The 20,323-nt window shown below is 35.1% G+C and overlaps 1 protein-coding gene, 1 long non-coding RNA gene and 1 pseudogene across 3 annotated transcripts; 1 reads left to right on the top strand and 2 right to left on the bottom strand.

Annotated features, from left to right (window-relative positions):
* The first annotated feature begins 1,514 nt into the window (after positions 1 to 1,514).
* Positions 1,515 to 2,522, top strand: LOC143541083 (uncharacterized). The gene is made up of 3 exons (XR_013136694.1): positions 1,515 to 1,579; positions 1,674 to 1,734; positions 2,260 to 2,522. It is a non-coding gene; the product is annotated as an uncharacterized LOC143541083 (long non-coding RNA).
* A 1,747-nt stretch (positions 2,523 to 4,269) lies between these two features.
* On the bottom strand, positions 4,270 to 8,327 carry LOC143541100 (cytochrome P450 CYP72A219-like). The gene is made up of 5 exons (XM_077034010.1): positions 7,988 to 8,327; positions 6,931 to 7,151; positions 5,302 to 5,546; positions 4,836 to 5,220; positions 4,270 to 4,754 (listed from the first exon to the last, which is right to left on the bottom strand). Exons 1-5 carry the CDS (start codon positions 8,271 to 8,273, stop codon positions 4,329 to 4,331), a joined length of 1,563 nt encoding a protein of 520 aa, XP_076890125.1. The 5' UTR covers positions 8,274 to 8,327; the 3' UTR covers positions 4,270 to 4,328.
* A 915-nt stretch (positions 8,328 to 9,242) lies between these two features.
* LOC143541103 (cytochrome P450 CYP72A219-like) lies at positions 9,243 to 19,288 on the bottom strand (annotated as a pseudogene). The gene is made up of 7 exons (XR_013136699.1): positions 18,873 to 19,288; positions 16,709 to 16,754; positions 15,510 to 15,692; positions 15,182 to 15,426; positions 14,718 to 15,101; positions 14,398 to 14,629; positions 9,243 to 9,526 (listed from the first exon to the last, which is right to left on the bottom strand). The product of XR_013136699.1 is annotated as a cytochrome P450 CYP72A219-like (transcript).
* Positions 19,289 to 20,323: the final 1,035 nt, after the last annotated feature.

Below are 20,323 nucleotides of genomic sequence, written 5' to 3' on the forward strand. Positions count from 1 at the left end.
ATAATATTTATTTATTTTTTGAATTTTTATTTTCTTTATTGTATAAAAGTTAATAATATACTTATGGTTTGATGATAAATTGTTTCACAAATAAATGAGATGTTATAACCGGTTTTAAAGCTATATGGGTTTGATGAGACTCAAGACACGTTTATTTCTTTACTATAAAATTGGTTTTTTAATTATAAATAATATATATATATATATATATATATATATTTTTAAATAAATTAGATATTAGTTTTTAGTATATCCCTACTTTATATGATTTTATATCAAATATTTGGTGATATTAATTTTTAATTTAATGAGATGTTATAACCCGTTTAAGAAATACTTGGGTTTGATGAGACCCATATCCGTGAATTCGGGTCAAATGCATGAGAAGCTTTCATTTAAAAATCAAGCAAATCTGGTGACTCCAAAAAAAGGGGGAGCGACCACATCACGACACATAGGATTTTTAGTTTTCGTTTATATATATTATAGATGCGTGCATGCAGCACCAAAGAACTGCTTAACAAGCCACACCAAAACCGCCTTAGTAGGCCTTAATATGCACCCCACATAACCGCCTTATTAGACCACACTTCAAACCGCCTTATTAAGCTACATTAAATATGGCGGTCACTTATGTGATTTTAGTAAGGCGGCTATATATATGGAACCGTCATAAAAGAATTTAATACTATAAAGGCGGTCTTATCAAATATTGTGATGTTTTAAGATGGTTGATTTGCCGTCATATCTGATTGAAAAACGTCATATTTGCTCACTTTTTTTGTACTAGTGTTTTGAGTGGTTTTTGCCATGTTTAGATGCGGATAATTATATAATATATTGTTCCGATCAATGAAACTAAGTTTTGGATAGATTATCACCGTTGGATTAGTATGAGATGAAATCCTGGCCCATAAATCCTTCTAGAAGCAGAGGTTATATTCAGTTACAACACAGCTGCAGTTGGATTTCAAAGCAGTTCATCTTTCTCCGGCGGTGTCCTCTCTCCCACGTTTAGGGTTATATTCTGATGATTTCTTTCTCAATTTTGTTCAAATGAAATTATGATTGATGTTAGCTTCGGAGAGATGTTGATTGATTTGAGTTTGTGCCTAACATCCCCGGCTAAGGACAGGTACCAGGTGGTCCTCAGGCAAACGGTGGAAAATGGCTTTGGTCAATAAGGTTTACTCTTTTTGAATTTGTTGTTTCAGTTGCTTCTTATTTATTCAAGTATTCGAAATTGTTGTTTCCACTTCACAATTAGCTGTATCATCTAATCTAAACTGTTACCTGCCTATCATTGATAATTGTTTCTACTCATGAATTCAAAATATGGGTACAATGCTCATGCACACAATGTAGGTCAACTGAATTTTCTTGATTCCCATTAATTTTGCATTTATCTGTCTGATTAGTTTGTCTTATTATGTTATATAGAACAAAAACATATTCAAGGTTTGTTTTATTTGAAATCCAATCTTTCACAGCAGTTTCTTTTGCTGTTATCTTATTTTGTATCTCACAAAGATATTGATAAACATGTGCTTTCATCATTGAAGGAATTGCTAGAAAGATGGTATGATTTATCCATTGTTCTTATTTTTAATTGATTTTTTGGTCTCAAATAGACAAAACCTCATGATTTTGGTTCTTTTTTATGTGGATTTCAGTAATCATACGGGTTGGTGGATTATCTTGATCGGCTATAGTGACTCTTGATGGGAAACATCTGTAAGTAACAGCCTCAATATCTATATTCCATTATTGTTATTAGTCAACCTAAATTAATCTGTTTTTCAATATATAATTTGTAACATTTTTTGTCATTTATTTGAATGTATTGTGTTTTATATTTGAAATAATCATTACAATTGGTGTGTTATGTACACGTTGTCTTCTTGTTATTTGGTTTACTAAATATGTTGAAAGTCATGAGGCGTGTTTATTCTCTAAACATTTTCGGGTTATTTTTGTTTTCTTGCTGCAAAATCTTGAAATTCTGATTTTTTTTTTGAAGGTTAAGAATATATTATATATATCCATGTTACTTTGAATGGGGTTGTGTGTGAGGTCAAAAGTACTTTGTTACAGTACCTTATGAAAATCGTCAAATACCATCATTTTGACTTATGAGGTTACATACATTCATTTCAACTGTTGACAGGGGGTCATAATCTTGAAATGAAAAGCAAACTATTTAGTTAAGAAAATCTGAGATATTCATGTGGGTTAATCTTTGTTTTGTCATTGTTGCAGATAATCTATACATGAGACTTGTGAAAACCATTGTAGCCTAAGTGGCCGACTATTAAAAGATGATATACCTAAATGCAGTTCATGTGACAGTGATCGCCTGATCAGGCTTCTGAAATTCCAGTATTGTAGTTAATTTTTTTTTCTTAACATGGCTTTTTGTAGATGTGGAAAAGTTTACCCATTTGTTTATGAATGGGTCAATTTTGGTCATGTAATTAGCTATAAAAGGAAGTGGGTTAAAAATTATCCCAAAGTAGATTTTTAATGCATACAATCTCTAGAAGTGTTATATCTCAATGTTTTAAGTCCTTTTTACTATTGTTAGTGTCATGGTTGTTTTGTTGCTTGACAGTTTTGTTGAGGAAATTGAGTATTTTATTTGAAATATTTTGATGTTAAATCATGCAGACATGAAATGATCTTGTGCTTCCTTTTTAGATTTGGGAACTGGATTTTAAATGTCATACATAACTTCATTTTTGGATTTTAAAAAATACCCAAAAAAATTTCATTTGATGTTTGATTCCAGAAATCATTTGATCGTCTTCAAAATTAGGTATGTCTTCTATTGACTCCCAACATTATCATCCGAAAGTAACATGGAACCACAAACAACCATTACATAATTGAGTAACCATAGGAGGTCATTTAATGATTCGCTCTTTAACACAGTTTGTTTTGTTTTTTTAAACATATATACTGATTTGTTTAAAAATTAACAAGAAAAAGACGTGTGTAATTTTGACATTAAATGTCAGGTCATTGGACAAGTTTAAACCTCTGATCAGTATTTTTTTTTTTGCTTTTCTAAGATATCTTTGTTATATTATCATGTTTTCACTCATTTTGGCTGTTATTTATATAAATAATGTTTTTGTTTCACACATTTTGGCTATTTCTTTATACAAATAATGTTTTTATTTAGAAAGCAAAGAAAAAAAATATGTCATTATGACATTAATATGCCCGTCCACCGGACGGGTATAAAACTAGTTACTTTATGGTTCCTAAGCTACGGTTTCAATCGGTTCCAAACCAATTTCTACATAATCAGTTTCAAACCGGTTTGATTTCAGTTCTACTTTTACTCTTTTAGGTTGGTTCGGTTAACCGGTTTATTTGCCCACCTCTACTACTAGGCCATTGGTTTCTTGTTGGGAGAGTTAAATGAGCTTTTGGTTTGACTAATAAACCAAACATTCTAAGTAATGTTTATTATAGTTTGTGTTCATTATGAATAAATAAGACTTGATAAATTATATTATAGAATGTTATACTAATTTCCATTTGTCTAAGATAATGTACTTATTCAAAGATTTTACGAGGGAGTTCGATGATCTACCCAAGGGATAAACAGCCTCGTGCGGTTGTATTTTGAAGAGAGGAAGGTGCTCATGTTCACGTGCCTTGTTCGCAAACCACAGCCTTTGTCAAACCATTTACACTCACAGAACTCATGCCAGACCTCATTCTTAAGAGTATTATCAACTAAAAACTACATCTTTGCTACTGGGGTTAATCAAGGACGAATTTTGAGAGTTTTCATGTAGTTTTGATGTGTTCTTGAGAGTTCAAGGGCTCTACAAGTGTTAATGTCTAACAATTAGTTGTGAATTCGTATTCGAAGAGGAAATCATAAGCTTCTTGGATGAATCTCTCTTTAATCAATGCCTAAAAAATCTTCTCTTGGTAAGAATTAATATAGGTTTTAAACTTCTTTATTACCTCCAAAAAACGTATTGAATTTGCTTGTGATTTAAAACTTATGATGCTAAAAAATGACTTTTTTTTCTGATTCGTAAGATATGGTATCAACTGGTCACGAATAACCCGGCCTCAAGACGAGGTGTGACAATATGGAAGAAAAAATGACACCTTCAGTATTGAAGTTTCGAATATAAAGATTACTGATAATTATAATGATTGATCAAACTTAGAACCAGGGTAATAAAAGGCTACCAATAATTTTAAACTAGAAAAGCATGTCGCTTCTTTAAATACAGCAAATGCAACACATATGACATTGTGTGTATATCTTAAGTTAAACTATAAAATATGTGATACATTGCTTATAGTGTGTGTAGAATCAACTGAGCGCCAAACTGAGGTTGAAGAGTAGGCATTGCGTGCGGAGCATGCGAGTACGATGGAGATAGATAGAAATAAAAGCGCTGCAAAATCATTGCAAGAGCCATTTTTGCTTCAAGTAAAGCAAAATTTTGGCCAATGCATATACGGGGGCCACCTCCAAATGGAAGGTACACAGCTTGTCCCTTGGTAACCTTCGCAACACCTTCATAAAATCTTTCAGGCTTAAACTTGTTCGCATCTTCACCCCACGTATCTTTGTCATGATGCAAAATCAATGTGTTTATTTGGATAAGGGTCCCGGCAGGTAAGGTTAAATTACCTAATTTTGTTTCATTGTGTACTAGGCGTCTAAGTATTGCCAACGGAGGATATAGTCTGAGAACCTCATTGAAAATATTGTTCATCTGCATACAATATATATAAGAGCAATTAAACATATTCAAAAAATTGTCATCAATCATTTAGTTAGAAAAAGAACGACTTACAACTCTTAGATTACTCAAGCCATCAATATCTGGATTTTTAGCTCCGAAGACGCTTAAAACTTCATCTCTAGCACGTGTCTGCCATTCCGTATCTTGAGCTAACAAAATCATTGTCCAAACAAGCATATTTCCTGTGGTCTCTTGCCCCGCAAAGTAGAAAAGTTTGCATTCTTCAATAACCTCTTCAATGCTTAATCCGGAATTGTTATTCCCATGTTGATTGATTTCTTTGTAATTGGAATCCAAAAGTATGCCCAAAAGGTCATCATGACTAGGTTCCCCGCCTTTCATCGCAACAATTCGTTTATTGATTATGTTCTTTATTAAACCCCTCACGTGTTGGCCAATTTCTTTGATCCTCTTATTGATTTTTGTTGGTAAAAATCTGTTAGATCTTATTGATAAGCACAAAATTCCAATGATACTACCTATTAAAGCTTCCTATAAAGTTTAGTAACCGACATACCTTGATCCCGGAATGTAAACTGAATTTACAACCTTCACAACTAGCCCTGCCTGTTCTCTTTGAAGTTCAAATATCTTTCTTCCCTCCTCGAAACTACTACCAAACGCGGTACGTGAAATTACATCACTTGAAAAGGTTTGAAGATAAGGCCACACATCTACTTCACATTTACTTTGTTGTGATAAAACTTTCTCCCACTTGTGGATCATCTCATTGCAACTCGCATAAAAGGCTGGTATCATATGCTGCAAAAGAATTATAATAAACTAGAGGTGGCAAATGGGTTGAGTTGGATTGAACGAGTCAAAGGTTGAAATAAGTCATGGTCAAAACGAGTTTGGGTCAGAATGAGTTTGTGTCAAAACGAGTCAATTAAAAAAAAGAGTTGTTTTGGTTTGGGTCAGAATAAGTTAGGGTCAAACCGGGTTTTTTTTATGAACGAGAATAATGGCGGAAACATTTTAGTTTTTAAAATTTTTTGTTTTTTATTAATATTTTAAGTTATGATTTTTTTATTATTTTTTTTTAATTTTTTTGAGGGGTTTTCTATTAAGATCAAAAACCCTCAAAAAAATATTCAAAAATAATAATAATAAAAATTATAACTCAAAATATAAATCATAAACAAAAAAAGTAAAAACACTAAAATGTTTCCTACGTTGTCCTCGTTTCATAAAATAAAAAAAACCCCACTGAGAATCGAACCAAAACCGAAAAAATCGACGAAAATGAAACAAAAAGCCAAAACTAGACCACATCAATCGAAATCGAAAAAAGCAATCAAAACGGAACTAAAATAATTCAAACCGAACAAAAAAGAAACTGAAAAAACGGACAAAAACGAGTCCGGAATCGACCAAAAAGAAACCAAAACTCAACCTGTCACGAGTGAAAACTCGTGTTTGCTTGAAACCTGAACCGAACCCGTTCCAATCTGAAACATGTCTTGTACAAAAACTCGTTCCGATCCGAAACTTGTCACATTTCCTTAGGTTACTAATCCACATCGACCCAATTCTTTGAACTTGTCGTCCAATTTTGACCAAAAAAATAAAATAATGAAATTTCATACTCCCTCCGTCCCATTATAAGTGTCATAGTTTGATTTTTCAAGTCTTTCTTGTTTAACTTTGACCGACAATATTTTTGTTTGTGTTATATAATACTTGATGTAAAATATATGAATGGATTGGGTTTTAAATGTATTTTACATTGATATATTTTTCATCAAGTATTATATGACACGAACAAAAATATTTACAGTCAAGTTTGTAAAAGAAAGACTTGAAAAGTCAAATTATGACACTTATAATGGGACGGAGGGAGTATGACTCATATTGACCCATTTAGTTAAAACATTTTACCCAAATCAACTCATTTAATTTTTAAAACAACTCAAACTGACCCATTTGAAAGTATTGGGTCAAAATTGTCACCCCTATAATAAACTAATGTGCGCTAGATCATTCTAGTAACAAAAACGAAGTAGCAAGAAGATATACCTTGAGCTTCTCCACATGAAAAGCAGGATTGATGATTTTTCTATGTTTAACCCATTGTCACCCCTATAATAAACTAATGTGCGCTAGATCATTCTAGTAACAAAAACGAAGTAGCAAGAAGATATACCTTGAGCTTCTCCACATGAAAAGCAGGATTGATGATTTTTCTATGTTTAACCCATTGATCACCCTCAACATCTATTAATCCTCTTAGTAATAACTTTGTTATTGGATTAACTCCTCTTGCTTTTTGATATTTATTATAATTAGTCAAGATTTCCCGTATCATACTAGGTTCAGATATGTGTACCACAGGTTTTGTTTCCATCCATGTAAAACAACTCTTACCTATATAATCAACGACAAAAGCCAAAAAACTTAATGCAGCATAAGCATATATTTTAGATGCTCGCTCTCTAATGAATATACAATAATCCAGAGTATATATATGTGTATTTTGAACTATATTCAAGACAATGTTATAAGCATTGATTGTGGGAAATCAGACCGTTGATCGAGCATACAAACACGAGATTGAACAGCTTCTTCGACTCCTTTTAATATTATAAAATAAAGCATACAAATTACAATACCATTAACCATTTATTTATACTAAACTTAAATTTGTTCCCCAAGACTTCTAATTAGACTCAACCTAGGAAACTAAATAAATTAATAAAAATAATAAAATCTTATTCCTAATGAAATATAAAAAACTCAATTAATAATGCACCAAGAATTATCTATAACCCATTTCATTTGTTTCTTATAAATTCAAGATTATTATCTTCGGTTCTTCATTGATAACTATGGTTGCGAACCCATCGGGCTGACACAAACATGATCCATTTAGCCAAGCATATTTGTAGAGTGAATTTGAAATTGAACGATTCCCGTTTAGACTAAACCAAAACTCACAAATTTCGTGTTGTGCTAATTTCATGTTAGGGTTGAATTCCCACCCCTATGGATAACAATGAATTGATATCCCCTTGTAATCACATATAACAATGAATTATACTCTAAAAGTTGATAAAATATTTACTAATAAAGAGTGAGTTTTACTTAGTTATTAGCTACATCTCCCTATCAAACTTTCATTAAATATGCATATGGGCGATTAATAATATAACAGTGCTAATTAAATATAATATAACTAAACCAAGAGAACCAAAGCTTCATACCAAGAGTTGTGAAGGACTTGTAGAAGAAGGGTGAGACACGAGGAGCGATATCATGACTAAGATTCATCGGTTTAGACTTGGCTTCGTTCATCATCTGTGTGATCTCTTTGAGATCTCCATACAAGAATCTATAAGGGGTACCCTTGAGTCCTTGATCTTTTAAAAACTTTTCGATCTTCTTCGGTTTAAACCACAACCAATTCAAAATCCTCCATGTATAAAACAAGAAGATTGTTGCTACTCCAAGAAAGTAAGAAACTAAAGTGATATCCATGGCAATTGGCATGTGGTTACATGATAAAGTTTTTGATCAATGATCAAGGGTATTTATAGTTGGGGTAATGTTCAGTTTACCCCTCTTAATTATTGTTTGAGAAATTAATGGCTATTGTCCATCTGTTTTTAACTTTTTATTGTTGTCATGGAAAACTCTTCAGTCTTCACAGCCCACTTCACATGACTTTTTGTGGGGAGACTTAAATGAGGTTTTGAATTGACTATCAATAAATCAAACATTATTAGTGACTTTTCAAATGTTTGTTAATGTTATTTATAGTTTTTCTTTTAATACATTTTTATGTTTGGTTTTCGAGTAAACTGCGGTTTTCGTCTATGTGACTATGTGGTTTGTCAAAATCTACAGTTTTAGTCCAAATTCCGGCATTTTTGGATACGCTTGACACACACTCCGTACCTCCACTATTATCTTCTTCGTCGAGCTCTGATTCTGCCAATTATGTATACTGGCTATTCTGAATTTGTTTGATGACATTGCATGTCAATAGTTAAATTCCATGGTGGTTTTAATTAGTTGCTTAGAATCAACTGGTATGCGGTCAAGTCTTTTTGACTTATTTGTATTGGCTATTTAACTACATACTCTTAATAAGTTAAGCTTCAAGCTGGTAATGCTGATTGGGTTTGATTGCACCAACACTCGCAGATTCACATCCGGAAATTGTGTCTGCTACGGCAACAATCTAATTTCATGGTCATCGAAACGACACTCAACCATTTCCAGGTCGAGTGCCGAAGCGGAGTACTAGGGGTCACGAATATGGTTCAGGAATCTTTTGCTTGAACTACAACTTCCACCATCCCACGCTTCCCCGGCATATCCCATACAGCACCAACGAACCAAACCTGTTGAGTTCCACACTTCCTCTTGGAAGACTCTCATTATAGTCTCAACCTACGGAATCCTTTCGCTTCTATGTGGGGTATAATAATGAAATATGTTTGAATCAAATATTGATTCATATATCATAAATTTATTCAAATATATAGCACAATTGTCTCAAATATCATAGCAATATTCAAATATATATATGCAATACATTTCCTAAAGTTTGTGCATAATCAAGTGTGCGCCAAATTGAGGTTGCAGAGTAAGTATTGCATGCGGAGCATGAGAGTATGATGGAGATAACTCAAAAGAAAAGTGTTGGAGAATCATTGCAAGAGCCATTTTCGCTTCCAATATAGCAAAATTCTGTCCAATGCATATACGTGGGCCACCACCAAATGGAATGTACACGGCTTTGATAAAATTGCAACATCAAAGGGCGGTTCGGTTGATCTCGAAGGGGTGGTTTGGAGGAGATCTAAAACTCAAGGGTTAAAGTGAAATATAATTATTTGAGTATTTAGTTTATTTAGTTTTTTATTTTAATTACGTTTTGGGTTTTTGAATTTGAGTCAGTTTGTAGAATCCAAGTTGGAATAGGATTAGAATATAGGGTATTATATAAACCCCTTCTCTGTATTTCTTTTTATTAGTCTTCTTTTGTTTTCCAATTAATAAACTAAGAGTCGAACATAATTGTTCAACGATCTGTGTGGTTTTGGTTCTTGATATTCACTTGCTAATCTAACAAGTGGTATCAGAGCCTTGTCGATCAAGACTCGGTTCTTGTAGTATACCCATCTCGTTTGCAGGTTGATACCGATCGAAGGCAAGAGATTACCGATCGCAGAAGATAACCGAACAAGATGGCAGATTTGCAGTTGAGTGGCGGAATGAAGAAGTTGAACGATCAAAACTATAATGTTTGGTCTACTTGTATGATGTCCTATTTGCAAGGACATGATTTGTGGGAGGTAACGAACGGGGCTGATGTTAACGAGCCGAGGATTGACACGAACGGTGCAATCCACAAGTGGCGGGTTAAGGTCGGTCGAGCCATGTACCTTCTCAAGACAACGATTGAAGAGAACCTGCTTGATCATATTCGTGACCTAGCGACCCCGAAACAAGCTTGGGATACCCTCGCGTCATTGTTCTCCAAAAGAAACGACACGAAACTCCAGTTTCTAGAAAACGAGCTCTTATCGGTAGGTTAAAAAGAACGAAGTATACCACAATACTTTCATAAGGTGAAAACATTGTGTAGAGAAATAGGAGAGTTAGATCAACAGGCCAGAATCGGTGATGAGAGAATGAAACGAATAATTGTCCATGGGTTAAGACCGGAATTTCAAAGTTTTGTAGCGGCTGTTCAAGGGTGGCAGGCCCCGCCATCGTTAACCGAACTCGAGAACCTTCTTGCGGGACAAGAAGCTCTGTCCAAACAGATTGGTACGGTTATGATCAAAGCCGAAGAAGAAAAGGCGTTGTATGCCGGAAAATCCAAGAAGTGGCAGTATAACAAAGGAGGGTTCAAGAATAAGGAAAAGCCATGGAAACAAGATTATAGGAAGAGTCGAGATAATCGGGATAAACGAGATAAACGCGATAATCATGATAACCGAAATAACCCGAAAGACGAGGCATTGAGTAGCAAGAAGGGAAAACTGAACAACCGGTTCCCGTACCCTTGTTACAATTGTGGTCGAAAGGGTCACATAGCCAAGTATTGCCGCCAACCGACACAAGAAGGAAACACGGCTGAAGCAAAGGAAGAAGAGCCTTGGGATGTCGAGGCTCACGTCGCGTTGGTCCAAGATGAGTACGCCTTAACAGCCACCACCGAAAGTAAAGCGAACTCGTTTGGTGAGTGGATAGTTGACTCCGGTTGCTCGAACCATATGACTGGAGACAAGAATCGAATCATAAACTTGGAAAAATATAAGGGTGGTCAAGTGGTGGTAATCGGCGATGATTCGAGGCATCATATAGCACACGTGGGAGATGTAAAACTTCCACGGGCACCGAACGAGAGGGAGTTTGTTATGGAAGACGTTTTTCATGTTCCCGGAATGAGAAAGAACCTTTTCTCGGTTCCGCAGATTACGGCCTCCGGGAAGCACGTTCTGTTTGGTCCGAATGACGTCCGAATTTTTGATGAATTTGAAACCAAGTCAGTCCCGGTTTTACAAGGTAAAAGAAACGACACCGTGTATGTTTTGTCTGCCGAAACTGCTTATGTGGAGCGAACCAAGCAAACCCAGAATGTTGATCTTTGGCACAACAGGTTGGGTCATGTGGGGTATGACAAACTCGAGTTGATGATGAAAAGGAAACTAGTTATCGGGCTACCGCAATTAGAAGTTAACAAAGAAGTCGTGTGTGTGGGATGTCAATATGGAAAGGCAAAGCAGTAACCGTTTGAAGAGTCAAAGTTTCAAGCTTCATACCCATTGGAACTGGTACACTCCGATGTCTTTGGGCCCGTTAAGCATCCATCAATCTCAGGTACACGGTTTATGATAACGTTTATTGATGATTATTCACGTTATGTTTGGATTGATGTCATGAAAGAGAAATCTCAAGCTTTTGAGAAGTTCAAATTGTTCAAAAGTGAAGCGGAGACGGTAACGGGCCAAACCGTTAGGTGCCTTCGGTCAGACAATGGAGGCGAATACCTAGCTACTGATTTTTGTCAGTTTTTAAGGGATCACAAGATCAAGAGACAACTCACGTGTTCCAATACACCCGAACAGAATGGTGTATCGGAAAGAAAGAACCGACACCTAGCCGAGACATGCAGAAGTATCATGCATGACAAAAACGTGCCTGGCGTTTTTGGGCTGAAGCCATGAAGACGGCGGCCTATGTGATTAATAGGTTACCACCACAAAATCAACAATATGTTTCACCCTATGAGAAGTTGTTTAAAATTAAACCGAACATAAGCCATTTAAAGGTGTTCGGATGTGTTTGTTACGTGTTCATACCGAACCAATCTAGAACAAAGATGGAGAAGAAAGCTACAAGATGTATTTTTGTAGGGTATGATCAAGAGAAAAAAGGGTGGCGGTGTTGTGACCCGAACACCGGAAAATGTTACGTGTCGAGACACGTCGTGTTTGATGAAAATTCATCATGGTGGTCGAGTGAAAAAGAAGTCATACCAGATAATAAACACCTAACCGATAAACTCGAAACGTCCAATGTATTCCTCAATTTTAATGACGACGAATCGCGAACCGAGGAAGCCGAAGTACAGCCGGAACAGAACCGAAGCTCATGGCGAACCGGGGTTCATCATCACCAAACAACGAACTAAACCGGTGACCCAGAACAAGAACCAAGACGGTCGGGAAGAGGCAGAAGACCTAACCCGAAGTATGTTGCTAACGTAGCTATTGTCGGGGACAATGATGTCGAACCAGAAACATATGAAGAAGTGAGTGAAAAAGATAAATGGGTCGAAGCCATGGAAGATGAAATTCGAGCTTTAAACCGAAACGAGACTTGGGAACTCGTACCAAAACCGAGTGATGTAAAGGCTGTTACAAATAAATGGGTGTTTAAATTGAAGCGAAAAGCCGACGGAACAATCAATCGGCATAAGGCGAGGTTGGTAGCTCGTGGTTTTTCGCAACAAGTCGGAATCGATTATGACGATACGTTTAGCCCGGTAGCAAAGTTGAGCACGGTACGGGTCGTTCTAGCCATTGCCGCAAGTAAGTCATGGAACCTTTGGCAAATGGATGTTAGTAACGCTTTCTTATACGGCGACTTGGATCATGTGATTCACATGAAACAACCGAAGGGGTTCGAGAGTAAAGAACATCCTAACCACGTGTGTAAATTAAAGAAAGCTTTATATGGGTTGAAGCAGTCACCAAGGGCGTGGTTCGGGAAAATAAGCGAGTTCCTAGTTCATAATGGTTTTGGCATGGCATCTGCTGATGCGAGTTTGTTTGACAAACCAATCGTAACCAAAGTCATAGTCGTTCTCGTGTATGTCGACGATTTAATTATAACCGGAGATGATGAAGAGATAATCAATCAGTTGAAAGAGAACTTGTGTACTCGATTTAATATGAAAGATCTGGGCAGATTATGTCACTTTCTTGGTCTAGAAATTGAGTATAAAAATGATGAGTTCATTCTAAGTCAGAAACGTTATTGTTATGATTTGTTAGTCAAGTTTGGTATGCTTGACTCTAAACCCTCAAATGCTCCTGTGGATACAATAATAAAGTTGAGTGCAGAAAAAGGAAAAGAGTTGGAGGATGCTACTATGTACCGGAAGATAATTGGTAGTGTAATTTATCTTACACTAACGAGACCGGATTTAGCATTTGTTGTAGGCGTCTTAAGCCGATATATGCAGAAGCCGCGAAAACCGCATTTGGAAGTTGCAAGACAAGTTCTAAGGTATATTAAATCCACTCTAAATTATGGTATTAAATTCAAGAAGCACTCGAAACTCGAACTCGTTGGTTATAGCGATGCGGACTACGCCGGGGATTTAGATACGCGTAGGTCCACGACCGGCTACATGTTTATGTTGGGTGGTAGTGCTATTGTTTGGTGTAGCAAAAGACAACCGACCGTGTCGTTGTCTACTGCTGAGGCGGAATACCGAGCAGCCGCTATGGCTACTCAAGAATTGGTGTGGCTAAGATTGTTGATGAAAGATCTGAACCAGGAGTTGGAAAATGATGAGGTAACTTTGTTTTGTGATAATATGTCATCAATTTAGCTTGCTGAGAATCCAACCTTTCACGCGAGAACGAAACACATTGAGGTTCATTACCACTTTGTGCGAGAGAAAGTGTTGCAGAAAGAAGTGAACATGGAGTATGTTAATACTCAAGATCAATTAGCGGACATGTGTACTAAAAGTTTACCGGGACCAAAGTTAATCGAGTTCTGTTGGAAAGTGAAGATGGAAGTTGATGTTGAGAGGGAGTGATAAAATTGCAACATCAAAGGGCGGTTCGGTTGATCTCGAAGGGGTGGTTTGGAGGAGATCTAAAACTCAAGGGTTGAAGTGAAATATAATTATTTGAGCATTTAGTTTTTTATTTTAATTACTTTTTGGGTTTTTGAATTTGAGTCGGTTTGTAGAATCCAAGTTGGAATAGGATTAGAATATAGGGTATTATATAAATCCCTTCTCTGTATTTCTTTTTATTAGTCTTCTTTTGTTTTCCAATTAATAAACTAAGAGTCGAACATAATTGTTCAACGATCTGTGTGGTTTTGGTTCTTGATATTCACTTGCTAATCTAACAGGCTTGTCCCTTGGTTACCTTTGAAACACCTTCGGAAAATCTTTCAGGCTTAAACTCGTTCACATCTTCACCCCACATATCCTTGTCGTGATGCAAAATCAACGCGTTTATTTGGATTAAGGTCCTTGCTGGTAAGGTTAAGTTACCTACATTTGTGTCATCATGTATTAATCGTCTAAGTAATGACGCCGGAGAATATAGTCTTAGAACTTCATTGAATATAATGTTCATCTGCGTACAATAAAAAGAAGAGCAATTGAAAGCATTTTTTAAAACTTTCATCAGTACATGGTTTTAATCATATGGTTGGAAAACTTACAACTTTTAGATGACTCAAGCCTTCAATATCCGGACTTTTATCTCCGAAGACATGTAAAACTTAGTCTCTAGCGCGTGTTTGCCATTCCATGTGTTGACCTAACAAAATCATAGTCCAAACAAGCATGTTTGCCGTGGTCTCTTGCCCTGCAAAGTAGAAAAGTTTACATTCTTCGATGATGTCTTCAATGCTTAATCCAAAATTGCTATTTCCATGTTGTTTGATTTCTTTGTAATTGGAATCCAAAAGTATGCCCAAAAGGTCATCATGGCTAGCTTCCCCAGCGTTCATCGCAACAATTCGTTTATTATTATACTCTTTATTGAACCCCTTACTTGTTGGTTAATCTCTTTCATCCTCTTATTGTTTCTTGTTGGTAAAAACCTATCATGTCTTACTTATTATCACCAAAGTCTAGAGATATTACCAATTTAATCTTTGAGAAAAGTTTTGAACTGAATCACCTTGATCCCGGAATGTAAACTGAATTCGCAGCCTTCATTGCTAGCTGTGCTTGTTCTCTTTGAAGTTCAAATATCTTTCTTCCTTCCTCAAAACTACTACCAAATGCGGTACGTGAAATTACATCACTTGCAAAAGTTTGAAGAGGAAGCCAAACGTCTATCTCGCACAAGCTTTCTTGGGATAGAACTTTCTCCCATTTGTGGATCATCTCACTACAACTCACATAAAAGGCCGGTATCATATGCTGCAAAAGAGTTATCAGATCGAACGTAAGGATCACTGCATCGATCGTTTAACAGAAAAAGGGTATAACAAGAAGTTAGTAACCTTGAGCTTCTCCACGTGGAATGCAAGATTGATGATTTTTCTATGTTTAACCCATTGGTCACCCATTGGTCACCCTCAGCATTTATTAATCCATTTATAAGCAGCTTCGTTAACGGATTACTTGTTGGCTTCTGATATGTAGTATACTTAGCCAACACCTCTCGTATCATGGTAGGTTCAGATACGTGTATTAGAGGATATATATGATTACATTTAAGATTATTCTAGAAGTATTATATTGTTATTCTAGAAGTATTATATTGTTATTATTTATCTAGTTTCCATATGAATTGTATTAGGGTTGTGACTCTTTCCCCTATATAATGGGGTTTCATTGTTAATAATAAGCAAGCAATTACAAACAATTTCATGACATTTACGCGAACCGACATCACTTATGCCGTTCAACAGGTGTGTCTTTTTATGCATGCACCTCGGGATTCTCACTATGGGTTTATGAAACGTATCATTCGCTATCTAAGTAGCACTATTGATCATGGTCTACGGATTGTTCCTTCATCAATCACATCACTCACGGCATACTCTGATGCCGATTGGGGAGGATGTCCCGACTCTCGCCGATCCACATCTGGTTATTGCGTATTTTTCGGGGATAATTTACTATCGTGGTCATCTAAACGGCAACCGACGATCTCTCGTTCTAGTGCTGAAGCAGAGTATCATGGTGTAGCCAATGCTGTTTCCGAAACAACATGGCTACGTAATCTCCTGCTTGAGCTTCATGTCCCACTTAATCGTGCTACTATTGTGTATTGTGACAATATATCTGCCGTATACTTATCCCATAATCCCGTTCAACATCAGCGAACGAAGCATGTAGAGATTGACATTCACTTCGTTTGAGAAAAAGTTCGCCTTGGTCATATGCGGGTTCTCCATGTTCCGTCCTCTTCGCAATATGCAGATATTTTTACCAAAGGGTTGCCACGTCAGTTGTTTCAAGAGTTTCGAGATAGTTTGAATGTTCGTTCCACTCACGCTCAAACTAAGGGGGAATATTAGAGGATATATATAATTACATTTAAGATTATTCTAGAAGTATTATATTGTTATTCTAGAAGTATTATATTGTTATTATTTATCTAGTTTCCATATGAATTGTATTAGGTTTGTGACTCTTTCCCCTATATAATGGGGTTTCATTGTTAATAGTAAGCAAGCAATTACAAACAATTTCAATGTGTACCACAGGTTTTGTTCCCATCCATGTAAAACAACTCTTACCTATATAATCAAAGACAAAAGCCATATAAATGTAACACACCATAGAAGTATATTTTAAATGTGACAGTTATACTTAGCCAACACCTTTGTTATCATGGTAAGTTCAGATATGTGTATCACATGTTTTGTTCCCATAAATATGTTCATTATTTATTTATTTATTTTTAACAAAGTATTCAATTTTATGTTATAAGCATGGATAAATATGATTTCAAACTTATCGGGTTGACACGAACATAAATTTTTTGCTATGTGTGTTCATGGGTTAGTTTCAAAACTGAACAAAACCTGTCTAAAACCACAAATTTCGTATTAGCTCCGTCTCGTGCTTTCGTGTTAGATCTAAATTCACACCCTTTGCTCATAACAATGAATTGATGTCATCCTTAGGCTATATGTTATACATAATTCTCCTCATTTTTCATCATTCATCACGTTAACGACACCTTAGCCTTTTCCCAATCATTTAACCTCACCACCATGTTAGATCTGAATTAACACCCTTGATAATAACAATAAATTGACGTCAGCCTTAGGCTATGTGTTATACACAGTTCTCCTTATTTTTCATAATTCGTCAATTTACATTTTAGCCTTTTCTCCATCATTTAACCTCACCGTCATGTTATACATTATTCTCTAGCATTCCCTATTATTTAATAACAAAAAGAAATAAAAAGAAAAGAAAAAACTACAAAAAAACTGATTGGATGAAGGGGCAATGTCCCAAATGATCCCTTATGTGCCGTCAGACGTGACTAGGGGGCACAATGTTCCAATGAGCTTACGCGTGCCGCCTAGGCCACCCCATGAGACTTAGTGGTGCATACCGGTTAGTTTTATAATCATTAATGGTAAGGAATTGTATTCTAGAAAATGATAACTATTAAACAATAATGATTCGAGTGTTTTCTACTTTTCTTCTAATTAGACCGGTTGCATTGCCATCACTAATGGCTGATGTGGATGTGCCGTTCCAAGGGATAGGGACGAACGGCCTTTCACATTTGTTCTTTAGTCCCATTTTAAGGGTGTTGCCTGTTTGTTTTTTCATGGAGCACAATTGAAAAACTTTTTTTATTACTATTTAATGAGTTGTACATTACATTTATTTTAGTTATAAATCATTTTAGATACATTAACTTGTACATCATATGCTTTTACGACTTATACATCATCATCATCATCATCATCATCATCATCATCATGTATTAATGCTTATACACCATATGCTTTAGGTCAACATGTATGTTACATTAATTTTAACTTTATATTATTTTGAATTATTATTAATTTGTACACCATATGCTTTAGCAACCTTTACATTATTTAATTTGTATATATTGTTTCTTTTAATATGATAAGTTAGCTATAGTTTTAAAAATAATTTGATTACTAAAAATAAATGTAAAAGATGACGATGATGTAAAATACAAAGACTTTGTAAAGATGAAGAGAAAATGAATGATTATAGAGGATTACTAAAAATCTAACACACTTATATTTATATGGCCCTTTCCAAGTATTATTAAATATACACGTGTCAATTAATAATATCACAACATTTCGTCGTGGTTAAAGATGATATAACTTTATTATTTTTTTAAGGTCAAATATCTGTTAATTGATGTTTGTCCTTTGTGGTACATGAAATTAAAGTTTACTAGGTAATAAAAACTGCCGTAACAAAAATAAATAATTAAATCGACACCAAAAATAAATTTATAAACTCCTAAAAATTGGTACATACATAGCTTACGATGAAAGCTACAAAAGTTTAGTCGGTATTGGTTAGGTTTGCCACTTTACCGACACTAAACCTAAATTTGAGTTAGTAAACGCAATACTATCGGCACTTGTACGGCTTACTATACCTTAAAATATAACATATTTAAATGGCATTTATTCGGTCAGTGAAACTTGGGTGTCGGTAAAATTGTTGGGTGGGGGGGGGGGGTTGGAGTTGTCGGTCGACACAAATTCAATCGCTAAATTAATATATTCTAGAAAACCATTCTTGACACGCACGCCGGCACCTACTTTAAACTATATAGTAAATAGTTATAGTTAGAATCATAATATAGCTAAAATTAAAAAGAACCAAAGCTAGCTTCATACCAAGAGTGGTGAGTGATTTGTAGAAGAAGGGCGAAACACGAGGAGCGATATTATTATTTAGACTCATCGGTTTAGACTTGGCTTCGTTCATCATCTGTGCCATCTCTTTGAGATCTCCATACAAGAATCTATAAGGGGTACCCTTTAGTCCTTGATCTCTTAGAAACTTTTCGATCTTCTTCGGTTTGAACCATAACCAATTCAAAACTCTCCATATGCAAAACAAGGATATTATTGATGCAACTCCAAGAACACAAAAAACTGTAGTGATCTCCATGGCAGGTGGGTACAAGATTAAGCTTTTGGTATTTTGATAATTAAGAGAACTATTGAGGGTATTTATTGATGAAGTAATGTTTAGATAACCACCTAATGGTTTTAGTGATCGATGGCTATTGTACATGTGTTTTTGTTGTTCTCATTGAAAGCGCTACATAGTCAGTATCAGATGATTGTTGAGACTTAAAAAGTGTGGTCCAGGATATGACACTGCATGTATCCATGTGTTCGGTTACGTACGTTTGAATTTCCTTTTTCTTATTTAAAAAAAATATTTGTATATATTTATTTTCATTTTGTAAAAAAAAAAAAAGAAAAATCAAATAAAGCATAGTAAACAAACATTAGATATTTGAAACACATATAGAAACGTGTCTAGTTTGTTAACATATTAGAAAAATACCCATTTTTCAAAATATCAAAAACTTCTTTATTTCAAAACATTAAAAAAAAAGAATATGACAATTTATCGCCATCTTTTATATTTATTTTCTAATCACCTAACTTTATTTTAATAAAATATGCATGTAAAGTGAAGAAGGAATACGAGGATACGGATTATGCTATTGCTATTATATCAAATCCATGTAAAAGATATCATTCCCTATGACTAACAGATTTTAAGATTCAATAGCATAAAAATCTTTAGGCTGGTTTGGTAAAAATGTTTAAAAAGAAACTGGAATTCAATGGAACTGGAATTAATTGTTACGTTTTAAACAAGTGAAACAGTAAACAAATCCAAGACCCAATACACGATCGAACAATATTTGCTCAAACACGAGCATTTTCTTATTATGTGAAAACAAGAAAAGAAAGATATAAGACAAACTTATATTTAATACAAGACACACTTGATATATTTTTACAACTAAACCATACAAGCCTTATATAGGCAAACAAAAACTTAAGAAGTAAGGAAACTTATCTAGTAAGACTTTGAAACTTACACCAGCCCTTATTCTTATCCTATTGAAATAAGGAAACTTATCTACTAGCTAGACTTATCTATAAAAAGACTTATCCATTAGACTTATCCATACTAAAAAGTCTTATCTATTATGGATACTAAAAAGACTTATCCATTAAGGAAACTTAGCCACCAAGTATGACTTAGTTTTCTTTTAAGTCCCTTTAGTTATGATCTCCTCCAATCCACCCCTTTGAGATCA

Source organism: Bidens hawaiensis, unplaced genomic scaffold, assembly GCF_021521415.1.
Source record: "Bidens hawaiensis isolate Kalapana, Puna unplaced genomic scaffold, B.hawaiensis_p1.1 tig00012467_1, whole genome shotgun sequence".
Taxonomy (NCBI): Eukaryota; Viridiplantae; Streptophyta; class Magnoliopsida; order Asterales; family Asteraceae; genus Bidens; species Bidens hawaiensis.

What these genes read in the sequence shown, in the direction of transcription:
- LOC143541100 (XM_077034010.1), bottom strand. Translation starts at nt 8,273, where the DNA reads ATGCCAATTGCCATGGATATCACTTTAGTTTCTTACTTTCTTGGAGTA. An exon ending in CAAGTCCTTCACAACTCTTG is followed by an intron (nt 7,152 to 7,987) that starts GTATGAAGCTTT and finishes TTGATTATATAG; the next exon opens with GTAAGAGTTGTTTTACATGG. An exon ending in GCTTGAGTAATCTAAGAGTT is followed by an intron (nt 4,755 to 4,835) that starts GTAAGTCGTTCT and finishes TATTGTATGCAG; the next exon opens with ATGAACAATATTTTCAATGA.